At 39.3% G+C, this 17,761-nt stretch overlaps 1 protein-coding gene across 1 annotated transcript; it reads left to right on the forward strand.

Moving 5' to 3' along the window:
• The first annotated feature begins 3,516 nt into the window (after positions 1–3,516).
• sltm (SAFB-like, transcription modulator) lies at positions 3,517–17,375 on the forward strand. Its single transcript, XM_023283922.3, has 20 exons — positions 3,517–3,683; positions 5,285–5,372; positions 6,305–6,363; positions 7,508–7,535; positions 8,938–9,547; positions 10,139–10,182; positions 10,653–10,765; positions 10,874–11,023; positions 11,123–11,235; positions 11,313–11,473; positions 11,593–11,696; positions 11,793–11,849; positions 11,952–12,106; positions 12,207–12,387; positions 12,790–12,914; positions 13,669–13,842; positions 14,039–14,353; positions 14,450–14,588; positions 15,898–16,052; positions 16,142–17,375. The coding sequence occupies exons 1-20, from the start codon at positions 3,549–3,551 to the stop codon at positions 16,251–16,253; spliced, it is 3,018 nt and encodes a 1,005-aa protein (XP_023139690.2). The 5' UTR covers positions 3,517–3,548; the 3' UTR covers positions 16,254–17,375.
• The last annotated feature ends 386 nt before the right edge of the window (positions 17,376–17,761 follow it).

Consider the following 17,761-nt stretch of genomic DNA (forward strand, 5'->3'; position numbering starts at 1 on the left):
CCAGCCGCCAACTGCTTTACGACACTTTGCGACAGCTTCACTTAGTCCTCTTTAAAGCAGCTTTGTTGGTAAAACCCGAATATTATCCTGAAGATACCCTCTCTTCGTGTTTTTCTTAGGAGAGAACATTAAAATGCGTACATATTGATGGTTCTAAACTCAAATTACAGATGATATTTTAAGCATATCCATCTTTGTTTTGGATGTATCAGCGTCCTTAATCCTCCATTCCAAATACCAGCACGCCCACTAGTGGTTACACCTTTGATAGCTCCTCAAATATGTGTAATTGCACAAAATGAATACCAGGCCAAGGAAGTTTAAAACGTTTTAATATAATGCGCTTATAATAATGATTCGAGAGGAACTTGACAAGGCTAATGAAAGGACGAAATCACATAATTTCTAATTAAATAGGCCAGACAAATGAAACACAGTCACAGAGAAGCATAAATAATTAATCAACTGTAAATTATTCATATATAACATACAACAACAATGCCTATCCAGACTGCAAGGAGTCATTATGTGAGGTGACTGTGATCGACGGTCACTTAAGCACTGAATGAGTGAAATGCTGTAGCTGAAAATCAATCACACAACTCACACACTGACTTTTGACTACCATGAATATTCACACACAGCAGAAATTAGTTAAATTTGAACATCTCACATCATAGAACCTGTTGTGGAAAATTTCTGCAACTGTTAGAACCTAAAATACACATATACAAAACCTTTGTTTGGTTGTTGGCAAATTTCAAGAAGAACAACAGAATTAATCCAGATTCTTATAGGAGAAGCATAAATCTAACAGCTTTCATAGTGAACAGAAAACTGAGAAATTCCTTTTCAGTGGACAGTATATATAGTTTTGTAAGAATAACTATGTGATCGGGTTTCCATTCCATATAAGAAATGCTGAGTCCAACTTTCCAAAGACAAAAAGCCTTCTAGAGATGAATATGTGTCTCTGTACAGGGACCTCAAGCCTTAATCGCTGACCCCTTTTCTTGGAACCTTATGCCTGCCCACAAACACACTGAGCAAGCTGAAAGTCACCCCATTGACATGAAATAGTTCACCTAAAGACAAGAATGCATAAACATGAAATTAAGAAATAGACAGTTAATTTAAGAGCTTATTTTTCGGTTTGTTTTCTTTAACACAGACTTTTCCCATTTACACTAAACACAGATTAAATATTACTGTGGAGCAGAAAGAGTTATGTTGACAGAGACACATAGTGTCTTGATATTAGATTAGTGACTTATATTAAGCCTTGTCTATTTGGGACTATGTTTAAAACTATGTTGCATTTCACCAGAAACTGAAAAAAAATATTTGGAAAAACACTCAAATATGAAATAATGGGAATAAATTATATGTCAGGGCTCCCTCCTCCGTTCCTGCCTCAGCCCCTACCTGAGCTCCTGTTTTCTTCTCTCTCTCTCCCTCTCCCTCTGTTGCCGGGCTGAGCTGTTTTCCACAGCTGCCGCCCATCACTAATTACCTGTCATCCCCCCCCCCCCCCCCCCCCCCGCTCCCGGCACTCCCCTTTAGTTTATTCCCTGATCCTCATTCCCCTTTAGCTTCCTTTCACTTCTAGCTCTGAGTTCTCTCTTGTACAATAAATCCGTTTTTTCAGTTCCAGTTCTGCCTCCTCTGTGTGCTCTCTGCTCGGGTTCACCCTCTCCTCGCAGCCCTAACATTATATTGTCATATTTAAACTACTTTCTCGTCCCAGTAATTATTCCCACTCTTGGTGGGTGTCCCACCCCCCCAGGTTGGTTATTACTAGCGTATGTTATCAGATTGTCATGCTATAGAGATAAGACGGATTCACCTCTTTTATTTGTATCTTTGCATGAAGGAAGATGAATGCTTTGACGTTAGAAATGGCACTGACATCTATTTATTCTTGCATGAGGTCACATTGAATGTTTGTATATTGCCTTATATAGTTTGATTTTAATGCTGCTATATGGAGAGTGCTAAACATATGTTCATTGGTTTTTGCAACAGTGACAATAACAACCTATTCTATTCTATGTAGGTGCACATTTTACTTACTAGAACTTGGTAGGCCGAGACTATATAGGGGAGATCTCTTCTACTCTCCTGCAATCCCTTTCTTTTTACAAATATATATCACCATTGCATGTCAGTAACATTGTTTACTCTCTCCTGTAGTTTGTGTTTGTCCTCTCTGTATGTATCTATGCCTACAGAGCTACATGTTTCTGATGTGCTGTTATTTCCTTTCTAATCTTCCAGTATTTATTGTTCTCTGATACATATAGACATATTTGGCCTGTTTTCTATAAACTACTAAAATATAAATAAAGGTTGCATTTACGTGGCATAGATGGTATACTTCTATTTTAGTTCAATCAATATATAAAGGAAATTTATAGCTTAGTTGATATATATATATAATATATATATATATATATATATGATTATACATCCTGAGTTTGTTGAGCTGTCAGATTATCTGTGACATCATTAAGTACTGTATAATATAGACCTAATTAGACTGCATTATCCTAATACTTATCAGAGTTATTATTTAATCAGTCACTGACCTGCTGGCGGAAACAGCTACTGAGATGGAGATAAGATGAGCAAAGTGCTTCTGTTGTTGGAAAAATATCAATCAATTATCAAGTGTCGGACAATTTAAGCCATTTGAACCATGTGTTTTCAAATGTGTGTGGAAATATATAATCACATAAGCTAAATGTAACTATGTAAATTATCAGAGTTCAAAACAGGTTAAGCAGAGTTTGTTCAAGGTTTAATGTAAACATGACATGCAGCTCCTGAAAATGAAGGGAGAATAAGGCTATAATGATACACTGGTGGGCTGATGATGCATGCTATGCAGGTTAAAGAAGTTTATTTGGGTTAATTCACTTGGTGATCATCTTTAGTTACTCTCAAGAACAACTCTGTTTGTTTGTATGCTCTATGTAGTGCACAATAAGCCTACAAGTGGACCAGAGATCACTGACTGCTCATTTCCTTCATCTCAAGTATGTAATATAATTTAGAATAATTTAGTGAGTGTGATGATCAAAAACATTTTACCCCACACTGTCTACACAGATGAGTGGAAAGTATACTGCAGATATTCTGATGATGATAAAGAGAAAAACAATGAGTATTTCTGTTTAGCAAATAGAGCTTGAATAGTGCACGTGTAGGATTTTTTTTAAAAAGTATCATAAGGAGCAGTCTTGCAGAGTCACTGCTTTGCTACAGTAGATTTACACCTCTTTACAAATTAAAAAAAAAAACTCTACCCAGTGCAGTGGGAAAGCTTTCAATTCCTGCTTGTGAAACCACGACATTTAATTATTTAATTTCTGAGTAATTTCTATCTGGGATATGTCCCAGACACACTCCTGTTCATTTATCCCCTGGCTCGGTATGGGTTCACATTGTAGGCGGCGTTGCGACGTCTAATGACAACAAATAAAAACGACGAAGAAGAAACTGAGTTAACCATCTGCGCGCGCATGATTCAGTCATCTTGAGGTAAAATGGCGTCGGGTGCCATTTCAACGGAGGCTAAGAAGATATCAGAATTAAGAGTTGTCGACCTTAAGTCCGAGCTCAAACGAAGGAATTTGGACACTTCTGGTGTAAAGAGCGTCCTGCTTACAAGACTCAGACAGGTAACCGAAACGAAGCGAACTTGTGCAAAAGGGTGAATGAGCATTGGGTCCGCGGTGCAGAGATGCTAATGCTAGCCAATGTTGTGGCTGGTTTCCTGTTCACTGACTAGGTTAACAGTTTAACTGCACAAATGACCAGTAGCTCGGTGTTTTATAGCAGTTAAGCCTCACCATCGGTAAATAACTACACATCCATGTCGGATAATATGTAATGGTTTTCATTCAGGTTTGAATTATAAAGCGAAAGTGATACTGAAAGGTTGACATTATAAGCATTATTTAAGACTTAATGTTGCCGTAAATGAAGGGGAGTGTCTGAACAGACACGAAAGGCCTGTGAACGCTGTCTGTGGTTCGAAGCAAAACGAAACAAACGAAGCTTTCTAAACCTTTAATTCCGTACAATGTCGACTATGTGGAGCACTTACTGATTATTTGTCGATAGCAGATTAGGCAGTTTTCACGTGATTGACTTCAGCAGTGAAGTGAAGCTTTTATTGGTAAATGTGCGGACGACCCATGCATGCTCATTTATTTGTGGATTTTAATAGGAGGGCAGCAGATGTGTTCGACTGAGGATATTCACGCTGACTTATGTCACATCGTGTATCTGTATGCATAGTAGAAGCGATATCGTTTGATTTCGATGCTGTTGAGTGCTGTGTTAAGTTGACCTTTAAAATCAGTTTCACTTTATTCACAAGGACTGTGTGTTATTGGAAAAACTATTCAATACAAATTACGATATTTATTTTTTCTGCGATAAATATATTAATGAAAATAGTCATCTGGTGACAATCCCTCAGTCTCATCAGAGAGATTAATCTTCTCCGGAGTTTTTTTTTCATGAATTAGTCATTACGAGAAATAAGTTTTTTTGAGTAGTGCGCAAAATCGTACTGTACTGTGAACAGAGTATATGATTTTGTTGTCCTTTGTCTTTCTTTTTGCAACCAAATCTTTGTTTTTTGTGTCCCTCTCATTTTCTATTTTCATTTTGCTGTGCGCATGTGGTGTCACATGTTAATAAGTCCTGTATCTGTGTCAGTGGTTTCACAAATTCATATTGGTCCTTGTGACAGTCATGCTTTTAATTGAATCTGATGTGGTAAGGCTCCATTACATGTTTTAAATCTATTCCACAGTGAATACTTTACTGAAGCGTGACCATCAAAAAATATATTGCAAAACAAATTGCATTTGCAAAATCTGTCAGAAAAAGTACAGAGTATTAGATGTTTTCGACAAATTGTACAGCTCAACCCTGCACCTCAAAGCACTCTGCATTTCTCTTGTGACTTATAATCAGCTTTTGCTGCCTGAAAAAAACAAACATTACTACAGTTGTTTATTTTTTTGTAATAAATTATTGAATTAGAATAGTATTTGAAATAGAATCAGCAGTCTGTAACTGATAGATTGGGTGTTTAGGTTGCAGTTTAACAGTAGGCAACTCACCATTCCCCAAGAGTGAATTTGGGACATAATCATTACTCACATTGACATGTTCAAGGCTAACTAGCTATAACTAGCTATATATATTGTAATGTATTTTGTTCATTGTGTGTTCACTCTATTAAAAATTAAATTACTTTTTCAAGGCTGTTGAAGATGAAGGTGGTGATCCAGAAAACATTCAAATCCCACTTTCTACTGACACGTCAACTCGGAAAGGCGGAAAAGCAAAAGGTAATCTTGCTCTCAATGTTGTTTAATGTCAGGCTGACACTGCAGGAGTTTTATTTTCATTGTCATGCCAGGAGGGAAGTCATGGAGCAGTGCACCACCTCACGTAATCTAATGGGGAAGCAAATGTAAACAAAATGATGCCTGTTGAGCAACAACTTCCTTAAATGCTAGTATTACTATTAATATTACTAATTTTACTAAATAAAATTGAGATAAACAAATGTAGATGGCAGACTGTTTGAGAAGATATGGTCTCCGCAATTTGTCTGTTCTTCAGCAAGACCTGGAGGTCAGATTTTAAAAATCTGTTTTATTATCCATTGTTAATGTTAGCTTCAGGGGCTAGAGTGCAGAATGTCGACTTGCCCCGATGGGTCTCCGAGTAGTTTAAGAGGAGTTTAAGAGTGGATCTGTAATAGGGATTGAACAATATGGGTATTGCATTGTCAATGCCAGTACCAATTATTGGCACTCAAGAAAGGCTGATAACCAACTGAACCGATATATATTAAATGTACTGTTTTATGACAGTATAACAGTTTGTGATAGCAGAGAACCTGTCATTCATAAGAAGTCTTCTTCATTAATAAGGGTGACTGTAATTGAATATGTAAAATAGAAAGAGGAGTGATTAATTTTGAGCACTCTCCTCTGTTTATGTGAGATTAAATATCAGTATCAAGTATATATTTATTGGAGGATAATCGGTCTATCCTTAGTCTGTAAACCTCTCACATTACCAGATAAGCTTAGGCCAAACATCCGTTCAGACTGAAGTCAAAGACCAATTTCTTTTCCAGTTGTTTGGAAAGGTGAAATCACTCTAAAACTCTTGTAGTGTGAGTCTGGCCTGAGCCAGGTTGGCCAAGCAAGTTCAAATGTTCCAAATTTTCATGTTGATATTTCACGGTTTTATTTATTTAATCTTTCAGGCGGGAAGAAAGTAGATTCAGATGTGGACACCACAGCAGAAGAAGATGGCTTTTCTAAGGTGAGTGTAGCACGTAATTACGTTGTTTACCACAATAGTGATCGTCTTATTCCAACTTTTTAGAGAATTCTTACACATAAACATGTAGCAATGAATTTGCTTTAATGTTCTTTCCACTGTTTGAATAAAGCCAAAGCAAACTTGAATTTATGTAACTGCTCTGCCTCCCAGATGGAGGCCACATAAACATCTGTACATTCCAAAAAGAGCTGCAGTGGCTGCCTGGAAAAATTATGAAAAAAATGTGTGAAAACGTTAGAGATGTGTTTTGCCGAGCTCTGCAATACCTGATATACCTGTATGTCAGAGCCTTTCCCAATCTCATTTATCTTGATAATTTTAGCTGAAAACTTGATTCACATGGAAACTTAACACTAACAGAAAGTTCAAGTGATTCTAGACAATGAATGGAATAGAAAATGGGAAAACCACTAAGAATTTACCAATACGCATCGTAGAGTTTTCAGATGAATTTAAAATCTTTACGGAATCAATAGATTGTGGTTTTTTTATGATTTGTAGTTTTTATTATTTTTAAATTTTAGAATCCACATACATGTCTATCAACATACAAACCATCAACACTCAAACCCCCCCATCCCACCCACCCACAACCAAGAAGGGTCCATCACTCTCAGAGGTGATTTGCATCTCAGCCTATTATGGAAGGCAGTACACATAGTGAGTAAGCTGGCTGAGTAACAACATAAATAGAACAAAAGAAAATACATCTGGCACCAGCTCATTGACATCATTGTGCATTAGTCCAATCTTTACTGTGACATCTGGATGCTATCGAGGTACATGTCCCACTTCAGATAATATTTTTCTGTTCTGTCCAGTATCCTGTATGACATTCTTTCATAAGCAGCAGCTCTGCCCAATTCAATTGTCCAGTTCTGAAAAGAGGGTTCTCCGGGTTTCTTCCAGCTTAGATTGTGTCTTTTAAAACTTGACGTGAGACTTGTTTAAGTGCTGTAAATTTATCAAATAGATGTGTATACTTTTATACAAAAAAAAACCCCACACACACTAGAATGCCAAAAGGAGATTCTTCTGTATGCATTAGCTGCTTCTATCTGTTGTTGCTGTGCATTCTGCTTTGAAAAATTTGGCAACTCATCTCCACGTTTTCTTTTTCTAGGAAACTGAGGAGTATGAATCAGAAAAGGGTATGTATGCTGGCACACTAATGCCTACTGCTAACATATGGTTGTTTCTTTTTTCAGCTAGCATATTACTACAAGTATCTCCTGGTAGAATACATAACCCGTATCTAGTGGCATTCCATGCTTTTGCTAGTTACTGCGTTATCTAGGTCGCAGTTCGTTAAAAGGAGCAACAAAGACTTGCTTAATGGAGACATTTTTCTAAATAACCACTCAAGTTTTAAGGGTTTTTTTGTGCAGCACACAATTAAATTGTTGGTCCTGGGTTTGCTTTGATTTAGGCGTTCAATTTCGTTGGATTACTCTAAATATTTTACCAAAAAGTTCTGTTTGCTTCAGTGGATTTCCATTGCCTCTGGCACTCAACTTTGCACATTCCCCAAGGATATGAAGAGTGAATGTTCACAAGCTGACATTTGACTATGTCTAATGAATTGGAAGAAGCAACAGCTTTTAGGCTTCCAGGATCATTCTAATCTCCAGTTGACATCGTGATTGACAACATCGATGGACAGACCATTGACAAGTGTACTGGGTATATCTGAATATTTGACGCCATTTGCCACAGGAATCACGAGCCTTATTACAGGTCTTGTCAGGTGAGACGGCCTGTGAATGAGGTTGGGATTTGGATTAGCTCAAGAACCACTAGAATTCTCGAAACACTGCATAAATGCAAAGACCTTAAGGCGGGAGACAACAGAAAAACCAAGAGACTTCATACATTTGTCACAGACATCATCCATGAAAGGTGCTACTGCCCAGCAGACGGCAGCCCCAGCACGTGTGCATTGAAGAGATGTTACAGTACATACAGCATGGCCAGAGATCAACAAGGACAGACTGTTGTACCCAAGGAGATGCACTTTTTGTACACTGTGTGTACGGTTGACTGGACACATTACAGCAGGTTGGATGTGATGAGGAAAGATTGTTTTTGTTTGCCATTAAGACACTGATGACATTAAATTGCTAAAGACGTGACTGAAGAGCCTGAAGATTTCTTTAAGCTCCGATGACTTTCCATGGACTGACCAGCTGGGGATGTGTTTTGCATATCGAGGAAAACCGATGGATGAACTGAAAAGTTTTTCCTCCTCATTTGAACTTTGTCAAAAGAGTCACACCTGGACCGCTGCCACACGATTTAGGACGCATCTGGAATTGCTCATTCGCTGTGGATTGTGGCTGAAGTACTTTACATGTGTCAAGAAATGAAGACTCCTGAATCATCTCTCATTTTCAGTGAAGATTGTGTGTTTTGTGTCTTCCTGTGGTGTCTACGCCCTCGATGACCATTAACACTATCTATGTTTTATATTCTACTTTATAGGTCAAGTAACATGCGACTTGTCAATGTTAAAAGTTGTGTTTTTGCCATGTTTATCCTTGTTAAATCCCTCAGATGTAACTGATACAGATGATGGTACTCGTGAAAATTCTAAGCCTGCACCCTGTGAAGACAGCCTTGCTCACTCTGAGGCTGAGGCCGAACCAGAGTCAGAAGCTTTGGCTGATTCAGAGCCTGAGCCAGAGGTGGATGCCGAGGTGGATGCCGAGGCCGAGCCAGAGGGCGATGCAGAGCCGGAGGTAGATGAGGATGCTGAGCCAGAGATGGAGACCGAACTGGCTGAGATGGATGCTGAAGCCATGAATTCCTCTAAAGAAGCTGAGGACGATCACCTATCCTTCTCAATCCCAAATGAAGATGCTATCACCCTAGATGTTGATGGTGACGATCTCCTGGAAACAGGTAAACATGTGAAACTTCCAGATCCAGAGGCAGAGAAGGGCACTGATGAACCAGAGGCCTCTGCTGAGATGGGCCCAGATGATGACATGAAGGCAGAAGAGATTGAGGGCCACAAAGATGGTAAGAAAGACGATGGATCCCGAGGTGAGCCCATGAAGAAAGACGGCAGAGACGCCTTGAAGAAAGCTGAAACCGGAGATAAAGAAAAGGATTCTGGGAAGAAAGGCCCCTCCACTACTGGGGCATCAGGTCAAGCAAAGAGGTTTGTCTTTCTATGTCAGTTCTTTGATACTACTACCAAGTCCAGCTCACTAAGAACGCAACATTGTGGGTAGCCTCAAGATTTTTTTTTTTTTTTTTGCCATAAGGGAAATGTTCACTGATGTACCTAATCCTGCCATTTACTACTTTGATTTATTTCTCTGAAGTTGGTTAAATTGTGACATTAACCAGGAGCTGAGAAAACAACTCTTACTTTGTTACTTTGACCTGTCCAGCAGCTTTAAAGCCTTTTCCAGTTTCTGCACAAGGCATTGTAAAAGAGCATTAGTCTCCGTGATGACAGATGGTTTTTTTTTTTGGTCATATGGTTCACTGTGAAGTTGAACAAACCTCCGAAGATTTCATTGGTCCAGGGACTAAATTGGCTGACAACTTGACCCATCTCACCACTGGAAATGCAATGAAGCCTTTGAGACATTGGTTCAGATCCACGCCTTGCCTAAAGGATTTTTTTTCTCCACAGTGCAAAATATGTTGTATTTTTCCACTAGATGTGTGCTTAAATCTTTACATCATGGTTTTATTTACCTTCACTCATTTCCTGTTTGTTGTTGCAACATTTGCTTTGTAGCTCTTCAAGAGACAGAGATGGAAAAGCTGCAAAAGACGAAAAGGGTAAGATGTTGTCCAAGTTTCCTTAGAAATAACTAGGGCTGGCCCGAATAGCAATTTCTGGGCTCCGGATATTCAGCCCAAATTAATGACGAATATCCAAATATTCGGTTCGGCTCATAACGTCCAATGACGACGGCGACGACTGAGGAACGAGCCGAATATTCGGATTGGTTCGGATCGTAACATCTGACGGGGACAGACGAATGGACGAGTTGAATACCGATCGTGCGCCAACGGGTGGGTGGGGGGGTGGGGGGTGGGTGCAATCTGAATATTCGGATCTCAAAATAAATATTCGGATACCACCGTCACAACCGAATACTTGGATATTTGGGTCCAGCCCTAGAAATAACAAAAACCAGGACAGCTTTTTTTTTTTTTTTTTTTTTTTGGTCTCATTTCATAAACATGATGCAGTGCTTGTTTTTTTTAATGTACTGGTAAATGTGTTTTGGAAAACATCTTATCAGGAGCTCCAGGCGGCGGCAGCAACAGCAGCTCTTCTCGTAACATATGGGTGAGCGGCCTGTCTTCAAACACCAAAGCAGCGGATCTAAAGAACTTATTTGGCAAATATGGGAAGGTAAATGATGTGTGCAGTTTTTTGGAAATAATTGTTGCCCATTTGGAATATATCTGAAAATATGCCAGGAAGTTTGTGCTCAGTGTAATGGATAATTTTTTCTAACAGGTTTTAAGCGCCAAGGTGGTTACAAATGCTCGTAGTCCTGGTTCAAAATGTTACGGCTTGGTGACCATGTCCTCCAGTACAGAAGTGACTCGGTGCATCTCCCACCTTGACTGCACAGAGCTTCATGGACAGCAGATATATGTTGAAAGGGTAAGTTAGAAAGAAGTTTTGAAACAGTGCTGATCTTTTTATTCATATAGAATATTGGCAGCTTGTATCATTTATATTTCACTACTGCTGTTTTTTTAGGCCAAAAATGATCCCTTCAAAAAGGAACCATCAAAGAAAGAAGTAGAGGACAAAGCAGGTTCTAGCAAATCAATTGACAAGCGCAGTTCCACAGGGATAAAAATGACTATCAAGTGAGTGACAGAAAAAGTGGAACTGTCAATCATCTTTTGATTGAATGCCCGTTTAACCTTTTGTTTTTTCTGTTTAGAGCACAACCCACCTACAAAAAGGAAGACAAAAAATTTGATAAAAATTCTGAAAAAGACAAAGATTTGTCCAAGAAACAGGAGCCCAAAACTGGAAAATCAGAGTCCGTTTCATCTAACTCAGGACAAGATTCTTCCAAGAAAGATGACAGAAAGCATGGACGTAGGTTTTAGTTCTCAACACTAATGCATAGAATCCATTTTAATTTATTAAGAGGAACATGTTCTCAGAATAATATTTGCCTTTTTTTTTCTTTAAAAAAAAAAAAAAAAAAATTCCAGGGGCAAAGAGCCCAGGCAAGATGATGATGATACCTGATCACACCAAAGTAGATCCTAATTTTGGCAAAATGAGACCTTTCAGAAGAGGAAGATATTTTGAAAAAGTAAGATTTTTTTTCATTTGAATTATATTTAACTAAAGATCTTTTAAGTTTGTCTGAAGAGCTTGTTAAATGACATTCTGTTTGTTCTTTTTTCAGCCATTTGTCAACCCGAATATTCAAAGGCGACCAAAATGGTTGATTCCTCCTGAAGAGGTATACACGTTTTCATCCTATGAACACTGATTTCAGTTGTATTTGTGCTTATAAAGCTTTACCTGTTTTTATTAACTTGAATTACCATTTGTCCCCTCCTAGTTGGAGATGATGAAACACAAACAGCGACCTTTCACTAACAAAGGGGAAGACAGAGACATCTTGCCTTTTGACAAGATGAAGGAACAGAAGGAGCAGAGAATGCGTGAACGGATGATTCGTTTGGAGCGTGTCCGTAGAGCTGTAGAGTTACGCAGGTAACTTGGAACACAGTTGACACATTTACTATAATTAAAACGGTTATTTATTGTCTTTTAAGTCCTAAGACCAGTGTCATATATTTGGTTTGGGCTTTAGGCGGCGTGAAATTGCAGAGCAAGAGCGTCGTGAGCGTGAGCGTGTGCGTCTTTTGCGGGAGCGTGAAGAACGGGAGAACCTGCTCAGGGAGCGCCAGAGGCTGGAGATGGAAAGACAAAAACTGGAAAGAGAGCGTTTGGAGAGGGAAAGGCTTGAAAGAGAAAGAATCCGCATAGAGCAGGTACATTAAGCATGAACAGATTCACTTGCTTTTCAGGGTTGCACAACTGGGGCAAATGTAAAATAGATTTGTGTTTAGAAAAAAAAAATCAGTTTCCTGTTGATAGAAATGGTGCAGATCTGCCTCAACAAAATTAAGCCATGAAACACAATGATAACTTGTGGCACAAGTTCTGCAGGGACTGTGCAGTCCTCAAGTGTTTTGGTTGAAAATAACGCCAGCCAGGCGAGTGAGAAAGTACACAAGATTAATTGTCATTAGTGAGTTTATAATTTACAATGTTTTGGCCTCTAAATAGTTTTTATAGATGTGTTAAAACCACTTTGGATTTCTGTCACTGTTTGCAATTATATAATCACCTCCACATCTCTCAGTATTTATTTTTAATATGGCCTCTTTTAGGAAAGGCGTAAAGAGGCAGAGCGGATGGCACGTGAACGCGAGGAGCTGCGTAGGCAGCAGGAGCAGCTCCGTTATGAGCAAGAAAAGAGAAACAACCTCAAGAGAGGCCGTGAAGTGGAACATGGGTATACACATTTTTCCCTCAATCATTTTATTGCATGGTATGATTATGATCCACGACTTTGGATGTTTGTGGGCACTTTTTGAAGGCATTAGGTAACAAACTGGAAAGTTTGATCACTTTAGCTGTACCTGTGCGATATGTTGTCAATGAAATGAAAACTGACCAACCAAAGCAAACTTGAATGATTAACAGAAAGGGAAACGGAAGGTTCTCTGTACAGATATGAAATACTTAGCAAAAGCAAATTGTGGGTCAAAATTTTCCCAAAAACATTGGTTATTAAATTTTCTGAAAACTACTTTTGGTCAGATTGAATTTTGGTACCAAGAATAATTTACCGTTTGTTTATGATGTGTTAACATTGTAAGTCAAATTGTATATTTTTTGTAATTTTTTGGGCAACTCAATGACTGCATTTTACTAGATTTTTAACTGTTCTCTGACATATAAATACAGTAATGGTCTTGCATGGTATCAAATTAATTCACATCTATGTGCACAGTATGGGTACAAATTTAGTTTCTGGCCACGTTCATTAAAGCCTTTTGAACCTGGCTTTGTTGCTCAGTGTCTGAGGCAGAGTTATACCCAGTGAAATTTGTGTAACATAACGTTGTATGAACACAGTGTTTTGTTCATATAATAATAGAAAATATAACACAATAGTACCACGGTATGGCATTAGACATAACTGTAAGTGCTGTTGCCTCAAAGTCATGACTTAAAGGTATGTCTGTCTGTACTTACTGTTTTAGTCGCAGAGATGATCCTTATTGGAATGGAAACAAAAAGATGCAGTCGGAGCCTGAGGTGCGTCTGAACCAAGGCTCCAACTACAATCGGCAGCAGAACCGTTTCTCAAACTTCACTCCCCGAGAGAGGGGTCGTTTTCCAGAGGCTGCTGCTGAACAGCCCAACACTTACGACAGGTATACATGCTTCCACTGTAGGAATTTACTGAGTAATAGCAGTGTAATATTCTGGCCAATGTGATTGAGGGTTTTCTCAACAAAAAAAACTCAAGTATGAACAGACATAAGCGTGTGGTGAATGTGTACTGTTTCTCGTATGCTTCTCTAATTTTACGTTTCGTGAATGTCATTGCCATCCTTCTGTTGTTCCAAGACGTAACAGGTTTGACGGTGAACCAGATGTGAAGAAGAGTCGGCCGGCTCCTCACAGAGACGGCTCTGGCTTCGATCGCTACCCCAAGAATTTTGAAACAGTCCGCAGAGTGGAGCCACCTCCTCCTCCTCCACGTGCTGACCTCCGGGACTCCGACCGCAGAGACAGGGATGAGAGACGCCCTCCACCAATGCATGATCGTCCCGTAGGAGCAAGAGCTGCGATGCCGGGCATGTCTCACACCCGCTCACCGAGAGATGGAGCGCATGGATGGAAGAATGATGGCGGGATGAACTCCAACAAGGGAGACATGAGGTAAAAAAAACAATACAGTTTTTGAACAAGAAACATTATTGGTTGAGTGTTGTTTTTGAAAGCTAAGTTCTTTCCAATCTTTGGTGGTTTGAGCAGAAGTCCGATGCGCATGCGTGCAGAGCGATCAGGCAGAGATGGTCCTGGTCCTGCACTCAGAGGGGGCCCATCAGTCAGCCGTGGAAGGAGCAGCTTCAATGATCAAGATAATGGAAGACCCATGGTGATGAGTGATCAGGTCAGATCACCTTATGAAAAAGAATTTAACTGTATTTTTTGGATCTTGCTCAACTGACAGGATATTGACAATGATCAACAGGATATGTACAGATGTTAGAAGGTTATCTTAAGTATGAAAATTCCTGAAAAACTCTGGAATACAGGGAGTCCTCAGTTTACGATGTCCTCGACCTACGGCGTTTCGTTATGTCAGAACTGGTTACGTGGAACTAGTTGGTGAGCGGAGGAATATGTCGTCATGCAGCGCTGTAAGACAACTTTGTATACATCGTGTTACATTCGCTAACTTTTTGCCCTTCATTATGGCTCCCAAGCGTAAGTCAGACTCTTCTGATGGCAAAGAAAATGATGATGATAAAAGCTGCAGCTTTCCAACTAGTTAAACTCGTGCTTGCAAAATGAATCGTGAGTCGTTGCAAACTTTACTTCTTTACTGTGGCTCTTGATACACATTACAGAGTGAAAACTCCAACAAAAACAGAATAAAACTACATAAATAGATGTAAATATATCCTTTTAACTTAACCAGTAAGTCCAAAAATGAAGTTGATTACTTACGACATTGCCTCCGTGGCGTTTACAAAGTAGAGAGCCGTGCATCCAGAAAAGCACGTACATGTGTAAAGCTAAACATCAAAATAGCAGACAGGAACTAACAACTGTCAACAGACAACTTTAAAATAAAGTTTTTTTCAAAATAAAAGTACATCAATAATTCTGCCTTTAGGGCAACACACCATGGAAGTTAAATTAGATATAGTAAAACACTCAGAACAGGGCAAAACACCGGCGAACATTGGCATTATTAGATCAAGTTGTAAAAACGGTGGAACATATTCTTTTATCTTCCTGTAAAATGGCTCATACATGCATGAAAGTCATTGTTATTCATGACTTTTATAAAGAACTGATCAATACCGTGATGCACGTAACGGCTTTGTTTACATTTTCTTTGGAGTTCCGACTTACGGCAAAACTTACTTGCATCAATCTGTAGGAACAGAACTCCGATGTAAGTCGAGGACCCCCTGTACTGAGACGTCTTGGACTGATTCATTACAGCATTTACTTAAATTTAGATTTTCTGAGCTGTGAGTGTTTCCCTTTGATTTGATAAATCACAGTCATATTTTTTCAAAATAATAACATGACTTAAAAGTAATGTTTATGTAGAACATGATGCAATGTTGGGGATTGCTTTGAGTTTTTCCTTTGTGTATAGTTAAGTTTAAGTTTCAGTCTTCAGTCATAGGTCATATATACAATTCATAGAGATATGTGACTTTAAATCTCCTCTGTCTCTGCAGCCCTTCGGCTCTGGCCGCCAGGTCGTGGTGGAGCGTCACAGCAGGGAACAGGGACTGAGGAAGGAGTGGCACGGTGGATCGAGCACCCAAGGCGGGGGCTTCCCTGATAATCGCAGAATGGGAGACACTCGGGGCAGCATGATGGCTCCTTCCAGGTACACCAGTTATACTAATAAATGATGAGAAATCTGAATAGTGTGCCTCACTCCCAGTGTCCTTAGACATGATGTTTGTCTCTCTGCAGCCACTCTTCGTCTGGAATGAACCGAATTGTGCAGATCACCAGCAACGCCATTCCCAGCGGTGGCACCGTGGGTGGATTCAAGCCCTTTAAAGGAACGCCGCGGCAGTTCTAACTGCAACCAAATTCTGCCACTTTAAAGCACCTGAAAAGCTGAAGACTTTTTCTGAACTCTTTATTTTTAGAATATCAACTGTTTTTGGTGGCACATTTGCGGCCATGAGGTTGATGACACTATTTTATTTTGTATAGACAAGTGTTTACCTCAGTGTAGGGTTTTCCTGACAGTTCTGCTGTTACCGTTCAACAACCCTGTGCACAAGTTTTAATATTTAGCGAGATACTGTACAGCCCTAGGTCTTTGTAACAAGTTTTGAATTATGCTACGAGTTCTCTTACTGAGTGTTGTATGTACATTTTCAATAGCTTAGTGTCAGTTTTCCTGTGAATGATGTCTTATTTTAGTGTATTATAAGTGACAGGGTGAACTAACTCATTTGAACATTTCTCAGAGGAAACCAATGACATTTTTCCAACAGTCATACTTGGTGTGGATGTCCTGTTTTGTAAAGAGTAGTCGGATTTACTAAACCAACACTGAACTGTAAAATAGCCTGAATTGTAGCAAAAACCTCTTATAGGCCATGAGTTGAATTACATGCGGGTCTGTCTAAAATATAAATGGACTTTGGCTTCTGTTACTGCAGAGTGGCTGAAAGGACCATAACACATTATTTTATATTTGCTTACTGTTCAAGGCATCTGGGTATTTTACTCAAAGTTAAATATGGTTCTAAAACTGGTAGTTTGGGTGCATCAGTCAGTTCTGAGCTTAGAGGGATTTTTGCATATTGTTTGGGGAACCTTACATGCATCCTGTGATATTAGCAGGAAGTACTTTATTGTAGCATGTAGAAGGTTGAAATTAGAAAACATGTGGTGTGCACTATATGAAATGTGCTCTTTAAAAGGTCAATATTCTAAGCATTGTGTCAGCTGTGACTAAACCAATACCTCATTAGGAGGTACCTTTATTGTTCAGTCAGTCAGTGCTATTTATTTTTTCCTTTCATTTAGGAACCTGTCAAGCTTCTTGATCCTTCCACAGTTGGACTAATGCTACACATCCAGGACTGAAATGCATGTACTTAAACTCACATCACACCTTCTTCATCTACACACCTGTTGTAATTGGTTGATGACGCTTCATTAAATTACAAAAAATTGAGAAGCAGAATGACTTGTGATTGTTTGGTCGTGGCTGGATTAACCTGCTTGCTGTGTGGGCTTCGGGATGAAACTGCTGTGTGTGTATGTACCCTGTTACCTTGAAGTTTATCCATCCATTATCTATACAACATTTAATCCTCATTAGGGTCACAGGGGGACTGGAGTCTATCCCAGCTGACTTAGGGTGAAGGCAGTGGACACCTTGGACAGGTCACCAGTCTATCATAGGGGTACACATAGAGACAATCACACTCAGATTTACACCTACGGACAATTTAGAATCACTAATTAACCTTAGCATGTTTTTGGACTGTGGGATGAAGCCGGAGAACCCGGAGAAAACCCAGGCATGCACAGGGAGAACATGCAAACTCCATGCAGAAAGATCTCAGG

Source organism: Amphiprion ocellaris, chromosome 1 (assembly GCF_022539595.1).
Source record: "Amphiprion ocellaris isolate individual 3 ecotype Okinawa chromosome 1, ASM2253959v1, whole genome shotgun sequence".
NCBI lineage: Eukaryota > Metazoa > Chordata > Actinopteri > Pomacentridae > Amphiprion > Amphiprion ocellaris.